Source organism: Heterodontus francisci, chromosome 5 (genome assembly GCF_036365525.1).
Source record: "Heterodontus francisci isolate sHetFra1 chromosome 5, sHetFra1.hap1, whole genome shotgun sequence".
Taxonomy (NCBI): domain Eukaryota; kingdom Metazoa; phylum Chordata; class Chondrichthyes; order Heterodontiformes; family Heterodontidae; genus Heterodontus; species Heterodontus francisci.
The window spans coordinates 139,611,616-139,624,475 of NC_090375.1; the positions used below are offsets into that span (position 1 = coordinate 139,611,616).

Genomic DNA, 12,860 nt, shown 5'->3' on the forward strand with positions numbered 1-12,860 from the left:
AGTGTGACAAGTGGAGCATGTTTTACTTAGGGAGTTTTTAGAAAACACTGATCATTGGGCAGCACAGTGGCACAGTGGTTAGCACCACAGCCTCACAGTTCCAGTGACCCGCATTCAGTTCTAGGTACTGCCTGCGTGGGGTTTGCAAGTACTCCCTGTGACCGCATGGGTTTCTGCTGACTGCTCCGGTTTCCTCCCACCTCCAAAAGACTTGCAGGTTGATAGGTAAATTGGCCATTGTAAATTGCCCCTAATGTAGGTAGGTGGTAGGAGAATGGTGGGGATGTGGTAGAGAATATGGGGTTAGTGTAGGGTTAGTATAAATGGGTGGTTGTTGGTTGGCACACACTCGGTGGGCTGAAGGGCCAGTTTCAGTGCTGTATCTCTAAATAAATAATACCATTAGATTTAGAGTAGTTATGGAAAAAATTAACGAACAATTAAACATGAAATTATACAAGCAGAAGAGGGATAATTTCAGTGAATTGAAAGGGAATCTGGCCCAGGTGGACCAGAATCAAAGACTGTTAGGGAAAACAATAATTGAGCAATGAGAGGCCTCCAAGGGGAGATAGTTTCTCTAGAGACTAGACATATTCTCATGAGGAGAGTGGAAGACATCCAAAGCTAGAGCTCCCTGGATGACTAAAGACATGGAGATCAAAATGCAACAGAAAAAGGTTTATGATAAATGTCAAGCTCATAAAACAGTAGAGAACTAAGCTGAATACAGAAAATACAGAGAACTTAAAAGGAATTAAGAGAGACAAAGAAAGTGTATGATAATAGGTTGGCAGGTAAAATAAAAGGGAACTCAGAAGTCCTTTATAAACATCTAAATAGTAAAAGAGTAGTCAAAAGAAGGTGGGCTGATTAGGGACCAAAAAGGAAATATTTTTGTAAAGGCAGATGGCATGGCTGAGGTACTAAATGTATACTTTGCATCTGTCTTCGCTAAAGAACAGGATGCTGCCAATGTCACAGTAAAGGAGATAGTAGAGAAATTGGATAGGATAAGAATGGATAAAGAGGGGGTACTTAAAAGGTAGGCAGTGCTCAAAGTTGAGCAGTCACCCAGTCCAGAAGTGATGCATCCTTTATTGCTCAGGAAAGTAAAAGTGAAAACAAGAGAGCTCTGGCCACAATCATCCAATCCTCATTAGATATGGGAGCAGTGCCACAGGACTGGAGGTGAGCAAATGTTACAGCCCTGTTCAAAAAAGAAGAGCGAGATTAACCAGTTAACTACAGGCCATTCAGCCTAACATCAGTGTTAGGGAAACTTTCAGAGATAATAATCCAAGACAAAGTTAATTGGTACTTGGAAAAATATGGATTAATAAATGACAGCCAGCTTGGATTTGTTAATGGCAAATCACGTTTCACTAATTTGATAAAGTTCTTTGATGACGTAACAAAAAGGATTGATCAAGGTAAATGGTTGATGCTGTGTATTTGGACTTTCAAAAGGGGTTTAATAAATATTGAAGCCCATGGGATTAAAGGGGTAGTGGCAGCATGAATATGAAATTGGTTAAGGGACAGAAAGCAGAGAGTAGTGATAAACAGTTGTGTTTCAGACTGGACGGAAGTATACAGTGGTGGCCCCTCATAGGTTGGGGAACCACTGCTCTTTTTGATATATATAAATAGCCTGGATCTTGTTACACAAGGCATAATTTAAAAGTTTGCAGATGACATGAAATCAGAAATATAGTAAACAATGAGAACGATCGTAACTGACTTCAGGAGGATATAGACAGAGTGATGAAATGGGAAGACACATGACAGATGTTAATTAACACAGAGAGGTATGAAATGATGCATTTTGATAGGAAACTGAGAGGCAATATAAAGTAAATAGTAAAATTTTAAAGGTGGTGCAGGAGCAAAGGGACTTGGGGGGTGGGGTGGGGTGGGGGGGGGGGGGGTGCTCATGTACACAAAGCTTTGAAGGATGCAGGACAAGTTGAGAAAAGGCATATGGGATCCTTGACTTCATAAACAGAGTCATTGAGTACAAAAACAAAGAAGTTGTGCTAAGCCTTTATAAATCACTGGTTTGGCCCAGCTTGAGTACTGTGTCCAGTTGTGGGCACCACACTTTAGGAAGGATGTCAAGACCCTGGATGGCATACAGAGGAGATTTACTAGAATTGTACAAGGGATTCAAGATGTCAGTTATGTGGACAGATTAGTGGGGCTTGGATTGTTCTCATTTGAGCTGAAAGGTTAACAGGAGATTTAATAAAGATGTTCAAGAAGTGTTTTTATCGAGCAAATAAGGAGAAACAGACTCCACTGACATCAGGGTTGGTAACCAGAGGACATTGATTCAAGGTAATTGGCAAAAGAAGCAGATGTGAAAGGGGGAGAATTTTTTAAGAACTGTTATAATCTGGAATGTATTGTCTGAAAGGGTGATAGAGGCAGTTTCAATAATAACTTTCAAAAGGGAAATGATTAAATACTTGAAGGAAAAAAAATGCAGGACTATGAGGAAATGGCAGGGGAGAGGGATTAATTTGATATCTCTTACAAGGAGCAAGCACAGACACAATGTGCTGAATGATCTCCTTTTGTGCTGGTTCCCTAATTGATGAAATAATCATATTTGATAAACGCATTACCATTTGAAGTGGAGAAAGGCCATGGACAAATATCTCCCAGACTATCAGAGGAGATCCATAGATCCACCAGATCACAGAGGAACAAATGTAAACAACGGTTTATTTAGTCAACACATAAAGTTGAAAGTATGAAGTAATATATGTGAGATATAATTGTAGATATGGGGACAGTGGCGAATGGAGAGAGCTGCTGTCTCATGCACTGAGTGCAAATTCACCGCATACCTTCAAAAGTTAGCTGGGTCAGTTCCTGACAGGGATGAAGATCATGGCATAAAAAAATGGGTGCAATAGTAAGCCATATAAATTGTGGTCAATGGTTCTGGACTAGTTTTGATCACCCAAGAGGGTTAGAGAGAAAAAAAATCTAGATTTATTTTAGGGCGGCACAGTGGCGCAGTGGTTAGCTCCACAGCCTCACAGCTCCAGCGACCCGGGTTCAATTCTGGGTACTGCCTGTGTGGAGTTTGCAAGTTCTCCCTGTGTCTGCGTGGGTTTCCTCTGGGTGCTCCGGTTTCCTCCCAAAGACTTGCTGGTTGATATGTTAATTGGCCATTATAAATTGCCCCTAGTATAGGTAGGTGGTAGGGAAATATAGGGACGGGTGGGGATGTGGTAGGAATATGGAATTAGTGTAGGATTAGTATCAATGGGTGGTTCATGGTCGGCACAGACTCGGTGGGCCGAAGGACCTGTTTCAGTGCTGTATCTCTGTAACTGTAACTGTAACTATAACAGTGGTCCGAAAGAGACAAAGGAAGTATTCGGAGTTAAGCATGTGCATTTACAACTGAATTGTCATTTAAATTGATTTGCCAGGAGAAAATGTATTGTTAGGGCAGTTGAAGGGAGTGAGGACTAAGACATTAGGCAGAACACTAAGATTATAACAAACAGGAGCAGTAGTAGGTGATTTGCCCCTCGAGTCCGCTCTGCCATTCAATAAGATCAGGGCTTATCTGACTGCCTTAACACCACTTCCCTGCCTGTACCCCCCCACTCTCCCCCCCCAAATAACCTTAAACCCCCCTGTAGATCAAAAATCTGTCTAACTCAGCCTTGAATGCATTCAATTGCCCATTCTCCACTGCTCTCTGGGGAAGAGAATTACAAAGATTAATGACCCTCTGTGAGAAGAAATTCCTCCGCATCTTTGTCTTAAAAGGGAGACGCCTTATTCTGAAACTGTGTCCCCGGTTCTAGATTCCCCCATCAGATGAAACATCCTCTCAGCATCTACTTCGCCAAGCCCCTCAGAATCTTATATGTTTCAATAAGATCAACTTTCATTCTTTTAAACTCCAATGCCCAACCTTTCCTCCTAAGACAACCCCTTCATCTCAGGAATCAGCCTCGTGAACCTTTTCTGAACTGCTTCCAATCCAAGTATATACGTCCTTAAGTAAAGCGACTAAAATGCACGCACTACTCTAGGTGCAGTCTCACCAATGCCCTGTCCAGTTGTGGCAAGACTTCCCTACTTTTATACTCCATCCCCCTTGCAAGAAATCCCAATGTTCCATTTGTCTTCCTAATTACTTGCTGTACCTGCATGCTAACTTTTTGTGATTCTTGTACGAGGACCCCCAGATTGCTCTGTACTGCAGTATTCTGCAGTCTCTCTCCATGTAAATAATATTCTGCTTTTCTATTCTTCCCACCAAAAGTGGACAAAACAGTTTTTCACAACTGAGTGGCTTATTTCAAAGGACAGTTAAGAATCAGCCACATTAAGGGGAGGCGGTGGTGTTGTGGTAATGTCACTGGACCAATAATCTAGATGCCTAGGCTAATGCTCTGGGGACATGGGTTTGAATCTCTTCACAGAAGATGGTGAAATTTGAATTCAATTAATAAATCTGGAAATAAAAGCTAGTCTAACGGTGACCATGAAACCATTGTCAAGCGTTGTATAAACCCATCTGGTTCACTAATGTCCTTTAGGAAAGAAAATTTGCTGTCCTTACCTGGGCTGGCCTACATATGACTCCAAATCCACAGCAATGTGGTTGACTCTTAATGGCCTTCAGTGGGCAATTCAGATGGGCAATAAATGCTGACCTAGCTAGTGACGCCCATATCCCATGAACAAATAAAAAAGAAATTGCTGTGGGTCTGGAGTCACTGGGTAAGGACAGCAGATTTCCTTTCCTAAAGGACATTAATGAACCAGAGTGTAAACCTGCTTTTGTTTTCTCTAATTTAGCTAGATTCGGGTCACTGGCACCTACTGTAGTGCCACAACAAATCAAATCTGGACTTTTTGATCTGTGCAGTCTAGACATTCAATGGAATGAAATTGGCAGGTTCTACAACAGGTGGGCAATCAACTCTGCCAGGTTACCAAAGAAAAGAAAGAAATATTTGCATTTATATAGCATTTGCTATCACTTCAAAATGTCTTACAACCAATAAAGTACCTGTAAAGTGTAGTCACAGTTGTATTGTAGTAAACCCGGCAGCTAATTTGCACAACGCTTGGTACCACAAACAGCAATGTAATAACTGGCCAGATCATCTATTTGTTCAGGAAAATATATTAGCCAGGGTACTGGGAGAACTCCCCTGCTCTTCTTTGAAATAGCATTTAAGCGATAGGGCAGACAGAAGCTCGGTTTTTAATGACTCATCTTTGGGTGAAGTTGACAATTACTGATGAGAGAGAACTCTTGCTGATACTTTTCTCCTTTGTGGCCCAAGGATACTAAAATCAATTGTGGTGTTTCCACTGCACCTTGATTGAGATCAGTCATACATCAAACCTGGGATCCTGTTGTTTTGTCGAGATCAGTTGCAAATCATAGAGTGCTTTTACAAGCTGCAGCATCAGCAAACCAATTCATATTCTTGTTACTGTTACAATACATTTCTGGTTTCATAGATAAAGGCTAGCATGGTTTTAGAATTGAAAATGCAGATTTTTAGTTCTGAGAGAATTTTTTCTAATATGAATCTCAATCTATTTTTGACTGTCTAAATTTCTCAGTTTCATCAATTTAGTGATGCATTATTTCTTCCATTGCATTCGTGATTTATAGAAAGACCTTTTGTTTAATGATATTACTGCTTTTGCTGCTGGCTAATAAATATTGCTTTTGCTATTGGTTAAAATGTACCCAAAGCCAGCTTAACTGTATTTCTGGCAGTCCACCAACAAAGTCATATATTTACAAAATGGTGGCAACATTTTCAAACCATCTTTTCAGTTAATTTCTTCTCCAATGATATTACTTTATTGGCTTAGTTTGAAAAATTGCCAAGAAGAGGACATTAGCATTTTACATCCAAGAAAAATGGATTCCGGAAGCATATTGCAACACAATTTAGATTCTGCATTTTTTCGAACATACAACCACAAATTCATAAAGAATGCAAAGTGAAAACCTCAAAGTTGTGATACCAACCTTTATATTCAATGTGGAATCCTGAAAAGCTAACGGAGCCATCACTTCGAAAAGCCAAGTGTATGTTGCTTGAACTGCTCTCAATCCGTTCAGGCAGCTTATTATCTAGAAAGCTTCCAATCAGAGGGCTGTTACTATCTGGGCCATCATAAAGGTAAAGGAAGTCATAGTTGGGCTCCATGGTGAAGCTGCAAAGTAAAAAGTTCATGTGCTCAAGCGATATTTCATTTCAATTGTTTTTTTTTCCCGGAGTACTGGCACAGTTTAAAACTAGATTCAAGGACCCTCCTCAGCCACTCTGTCAGGTCAAACCAAATTTTCACATCATTCCCTTCCTATTTGATGCAGAACAGAGCATCTGACTCTACTTCTTCTGCTGTAACATTGCCTGCTTCCATCCCTGCCTCACCCCATCTGTCACATGAAACAATCATCCATGCTTTTGTTATTTACAGCTATGACTATTCTAGTGCGCTCCTAGTTGGTCTCCAATCCTTCAAATTCCATAAACTTTATCCAAAACTCTGTTGCCTGTATCTTAAGCCCCATCACTATTGTGCTCATGGTCCAGCAATGTCTCAAATTTAAAATTTTCATCCTTGATTTCCAATCTCTACATCCCTCACTACTTCCTGGGCCAAATTTTTAAACACTTGCGAACAGACATGGATGGGTCTGCAATTTCCCAAAACTGGCCAGTATGCCAGTTTACCAGCATGTTCCCCCTTCCGGCCCATTTTTAGACATACTGTTTCAGGGGTGCGGTGTGGGGGTGGTGCGTGGCGGGAAATGTGGCAATGGCTGCCTGCCCCTCCACAGTAACAGCCTGACAGCTGTGGCCTCTTTTAATTTTTATGTTGTTAAAAAGGCTTCAGTGATCCCTTCCATCTTGAGGTGCTCTCTCTCTCGCTTTCCTCTGACAGCAGTTGATGCTTCATTGCAGGAGGGCCTCCTATTGACCTTCCAGCCTTAATTGGACGGTGAGCACGCACCTTGGCCACTAGTTGGCCTGCTCTTCAAAAATTGCATCAGGCATCAAGTGCTGATGCGACGTGTGGTCAGGACCTGGAAATGCACCCGACTTCGGGGTCCCGACCTCAGAACAAAAATTCAGCCTCCTATCTCTGCAACCTACTCCAGTCCTAACAACCTGCAAGAACTCTGCGTTCCTCCAACTCTGGCCTCTTACACATGCTCCAGTCTCCTCACCCACTATTGATGACTGTACTTTCAGCCAGCTCAGCCCTCAGCTCCAGAGTTTCCTCTCTGAACCTCCCCACCTCTCTAATGCATCTTCTCTTTCAAACCCTCTTAAAACCTACTTTTCTGACTAAACTTTAAGTTACCCCTTCTTTGGCTCTGCATCAATATTTGTCTGATTACAGTTCTGCAAAGTGCTTGGGATCTTTTTCTACATAAAAGGTGCTATAGAAATGCAAGACGGTGTTGTTGCAGAGGGAACATTCAAGTACTGTCTTTTGATAATTCAAACAATTAATTAGACAGCTTATTGTGGTCTGCTTTGTTGGGCCAGATAAAAAAAGCAACAATATTAAAAATTGAGAATTCAGTGAAGCAATAAATATAGCTCAAAAACAAGTTTCATTCTGAGAACCTACACTAGTTGGTCCAATTTGACATTTTAACCAGTACATAGGCAGCTTCAAAATGTGATCAGCAGGAAAGTTCAGCAGTAACATTGCTTATGCCAACTTAACCCCAACATGCTTTTTGCTTGGTTGGATATTACCTGACAAATGTGGTAAATAACCTTACAATTAAAAGACATAAGAAAGAATAGAGTTGCAAGTGATAATAGAATCAGATAAAAAGGAATGAAGGTAAGCAATTGATATTTCAAGTTTCACAATTGGAAACTGTGAATTTTCCTAAAAATGGTACTCCAAACTCAAAATAGCCTGGGAACAGAGAAGTACCTTCCCACAATCACTCAATCACCAAGATTCAGATGTGCACTCAACACCAGGGTCCCAGGTAATAAAGATGTTATCCCCTTCCTTTCAGCCAGAAGTCAGATACAGAATCTCCCATCAGACCACGAGATATCTGCCACTCAGCTGACCCCAACCCATTTTTCTCGGTTTGGGGGTGAGAGTGGGGGTGGCAGTTTCATGACTCATGCAGAATGCACCCCCAGAAAAATGTCTGTCATAGAGAGGGAGCCCACCATTGCTAGTCAATGAAATGTGGTGGTGCTGCACGGCCAGGAGGAACACTTAAAGGGGGCTGAAGTGCTCTGAAGATGCTAAGCAAAGTTGAACGAAGTCCTAAAATTGGTTGATGATTTGGGGCCTAAAAAGAGAAGGATCCAACATCAGCAGGCCTCCCACCACTGGTCCAGAATCTACCACCACTTTCTCCTTGTAATCCCTGGAGTCAATGGTAGTAGAGATGGGAAGGCAGGGAAATTAGCCGGAATCCCAAGGTCCGGACTCCATCTCATTATTTATATGCAACAGGTAGTCAAGCGGCAAACCAAAACTAGTAGCCTTACACTAAACTACAAACTACAAACAAAATTATAAACAAAGCACACTCTGAAAATAAATTATTTCATACCTTGAGAAACATGTCCTATTTGTTATGAATAAATATAAAATGAGACTGAAATGTTTTTGTGCCTTTATTTGTTCCTATGCAGTAAATGGGTATGCCAGGGGGCTAAGATTTTGCCTTCATGCAACGCTTTACGATCAGCTTAGCCCATACTGAGTACTTGACAGCTGTGTATTATTATTTGTTGCTGTGGTGTTTGCTGTCACCAAGCAGCCACCTCAGATTGATTGGCGCCCTGGAAACTGTGATTCACTGATGGAAGTGGAGAACCATGCGCAAACTGAGGTATATCTCAAGGTATTTTGTAATAAATGAAGTAATTGGATAGAACTAAGATTTAAAGTGAACAATAGGAATTTAAATGGCTCCACTGATGGCCCCTACTCTGCCATCAGACTCTCAGCTACACAGGAAATTGAAAATCCAGGCAATGGATGGAAACAAGATCAAATTATTGATGCCATCCATCACACTTAAGAGTTTACAGTTTATACTACTGTGTCATTGGATTTCCCATTGTGCAGACACATTTTATTTGAAAGCCGCATATAAAGTTTACAGATGGCAGTGAAGTAACTTGATGCACATTCGTTTCTGGCACATTGAGAACATTTCCAAACCCCATCTTGTCCCAGAAGCAGGGATCAATGAAATCATCTTATAATACTCAGTAGAATCAGCACATACACAGAGGAGATATAAAGCTGAAGTTGGTAGAGAAATTGGCACGGATGCTCTGGCTATGATACGTTTGGCTGCCACATATGGTTGAATGTATTTTTGGAAGTTTGATCATGTGACATATGATCACATGACATCTGATAGTATGACATCCAAACACAATGTCTGATCAGATGATGCTTTCCAACAGTTTGAAAATGTGATTGCATTCATTTTATAAAGTCAGGCCACACATGCCAAATCTTTTCCTCTAACTGTTCCTTATGTGAGAAAACCCTTGCACTCTGTTTCTCCATGCCTGCAAAAGATGCAACCAGTATTAAATATTTATTTTCTCTTATCTTTTGTGAACAGTTATATGAAAGAAGTTTTCTCTTTTACAACAAAACATCTTTCTAGATGCAATGGAATATTTTTGAATTTATTCTTGGGAAGTGGGCAAGGCTGACATTCATTGCTGATCACTAGTTGGTCTCAGGTGGTGGTGGTGTGCCATTTTCTTACACTATACTGGTTCAGTGCAATTGAGTAGGTTGATAGGCCAGTTCAGGGGTAGGGTAAGAGTTAACCAGGTTGGTGTGAAACTGGAGACATTGAGGCCCTTAAGTGGCCGAGTAATGGCCAATTAAGGGCCTGGTCCCGCCGCCTCTCGGACCAGCAGCAGGGGAGCCTCCACCATACAGGGAGGACACCTCACAACATGAGGCGTCTTCCCTGCGGACTTGAGGGAGCCCTCCTCCATAGGCAATTTGAAAGCTACAGAGGACACCTACCAGGCACACCTTTACCACCCACCCCCGGGGCCTCCCTCCCCCTGGACTTGATAACCACCCCTCACCCCCACCTCGCCGGGGCCGTCCAGATTGGCCCTGGCGACCCCACCTCCCCTACCTTTATCTGGGGCTCCAGCACTGGGCCTGGGTCCGAGGTCTCTGCAGTACCGGCACCTCATGGAAATGAGAGCCCCATCTTTAATGGGACGGGGATCCCCGCTCGTGAATCTTGAATTGAAAAACACCGAGCTCTCCGGGGGCCTATGAAAATGCAGAGGCGGGGTTACCCCCACCTTTTCAGCTTGTGCCAGGAGCCCCACCTCCTGCACAAAATCCAGCTCACACATCCATAACATAACCATGCCACTAGCTTACTCTTTTCTGTGTGTCTGGAGCTCCTCACTAACTAGATGGCTGACAGTGTTTTTTATATATAAAATGTGCTTTGAACAGGTTAAGTTGGTTAATATGGAATCATGTCACCACAGAGAAGACAAAAAGAATTTGTGGCTGTATTTGTATGTATAACCCATCCAATCCAGTTCAGGAGCAAGGGAGAACCTATATCCTGCAGGTTATCATGGAATTACAAATACTAGTCTTTTTACTGTCCTCAATTATTTCTAGTAGCCAGTTTCAACTTTAAGAAGAACTAATTTTATCCATAGTTTCCTAGATACAAATTGTTTACCAATTTTGTCGACTGTAAATTTGCAATTTGCTGGCAAGAATGCTGTAGAATCAAAACACAATTCTTTGCTGATACACAGGAAAATTTAGAATGAGTTACTAAATTCACCAGCTGACCTAGAAAGAGTCTCCTTCTGCTGTCAAATTAGGGATGACTAATTTTATCAGAAACATTGGTGCAAATAATAAAGCAAGTAATTTTATTTTGCAATCACACCAGATTTTAAATCGAAATTATCGGTAGGGATTTCACCCAAAGTTGTTCCCGGACTAACAGAGTCCCAAAGGGACTGGCCAAAAGCTGTATGGAAAATATACATATGGAACACATGAGATTGCTGACTGCAGGAGGGAAAATCCCATTAGTCATGCTTTTGTTTCATAGGTTACTTGCATTATTTCAATGTAACCTTGAAAAATATTAAAAATTTTATTCACTGAATTAATGGAGCATGACTTAAACAGTGCATTGGTGACTTCATATTGAAAAAATAATCTTTTAACCATATTGATATTCACCCTTTTACATGTATAATTTAAGAAAATGATAACTTGAAGAATTAAATTAACAACAACTTGAATTGATATAGCGCCTTTAACATTTTAAAATGTCCCAACGCACTTCACAGGGACATTAGAAAACAAAATATGACACAAGTCACATAAGGAGAGATGAGGGCAGATGACCAAAAACCTGGTCAAAGTAGATAATTTTAAGGAGGAAAGTGAGGTGGAGAAGCAGAGAGGTTTAGGAAGGGAATTCCAGAGCTTAGGGTTTAAGCAGTAGAAGACACGGCCACCAAAGGTAGAGAAATTAAAAAGTGGGGATGTTCAAAAGGTTAGAATTAGAGGAGGGCAGACATCTCAGAGGGTTTTAGGACTGGAAGAGAATACAGAGAATGGCAGGTACCAGGCCATGGAGGAATTTGAAAACAAGGACGAAAATTTATAAATCGAGGGGCTGTTTAACCAGATGCCAGTGTAGGTCAGCGAGCACAAGAGTGACGAGTGAATAGCATTTAGTGTGACTTCGGACACAGGCAAGAGGTTTGGATGACCTCAAGTTTATGTAGGGTAGAATGTTGGAGGATAGCCAGCAGCATGTTAGAATAGTTCAGTCTACAGGTAATAAGGGCATGGATGAGGGTTTCAGCAGAAAATGAGCGGAGGCCGGGGCGGAAATGTGTGATGATCCAGAGGTGGAAATAGTCTTAGTGACAGAGTGAATATGTGGCTAAAAGCTCATCTCAGGATCAAATATGGCACCAAGATTGCGAACAGTCTGGTTCAGCTTCAGACAGTTGCCAGGGAGAGGGAGGAATCAGTGGCAATGGAGCAGATTTTGTAGCGGGGACTGAAGACAATAGCTTCAGTTTTCCCAATATTTAATTGGAAGAAATTTCTGCTCATCCAGTACTTGATGTTGGATAAGCAGTCTGACAATTTAGAAACAGTCGCCAGGTCAAAATAGTTGGTGGTGAGGTAGAGCTGAGTGTCGTCAGCGGACATGTGGAAACTGAAATGTTTTTGGATGATGTTGCTGAGAGGCAGCATGTAGATGAGAAATAGGAAGGGGCCAAGGATAGATCCTTGGGGGATATCAGAGGTAATTTGGCAATTCTCTGGCTACAATTGGATAGATAAGAATGGAACCAGGTGAGTGTTGTCCCAAACAGCTGGTAGATGGTGGAGAGGAGTTGGTGGAATGGTGTGTTCAGCTATATCAAAGGCAACAGACAGATCGAGAAGAGCTGGGAGAGATAATTTGCCTTTGTCACAGTTACATAGGTTGTAATTCGTGACTTTGATGAGAGCTATTTTTGTAACTCAATTTGATGATGATACACAGTAAGAACATTGTGAGAAAGAGATATAGGCTGGAATTTTACAGTGCGTGGTCGGGATCCAGCCTCCGACATAAAAGTCAGTGGCAAACCTGTTTCCGCCTTGCCTGGGGATCCATTCCATATTTTATGGGTCCCCAGGCTTTAATTGTTCCGAGGCGTGACTTCCACCCACTTGAGTTACTGGCCAATCAGCGGGCTGGCAGCTGTTAGTCCCAGCAGCGCTGCTGGGAGCGGTGGCCACTGCTGGGAGTACAGCCC

The 12,860-nt window shown here is 41.8% G+C and overlaps 1 protein-coding gene across 1 annotated transcript in view; it reads right to left on the reverse strand.

Moving 5' to 3' along the window:
• The window catches only part of csmd3b (CUB and Sushi multiple domains 3b), a 2,327,439-nt gene that overhangs the window by 354,452 nt on the left and 1,960,127 nt on the right, over positions 1-12,860 (reverse strand). Inside the window, exon 29 of the mRNA XM_068032163.1 lies at positions 6,035-6,222. Coding sequence (XP_067888264.1) covers positions 6,035-6,222 — 188 coding nt within the window. The remainder of the gene's footprint in view (positions 1-6,034; positions 6,223-12,860) is intronic.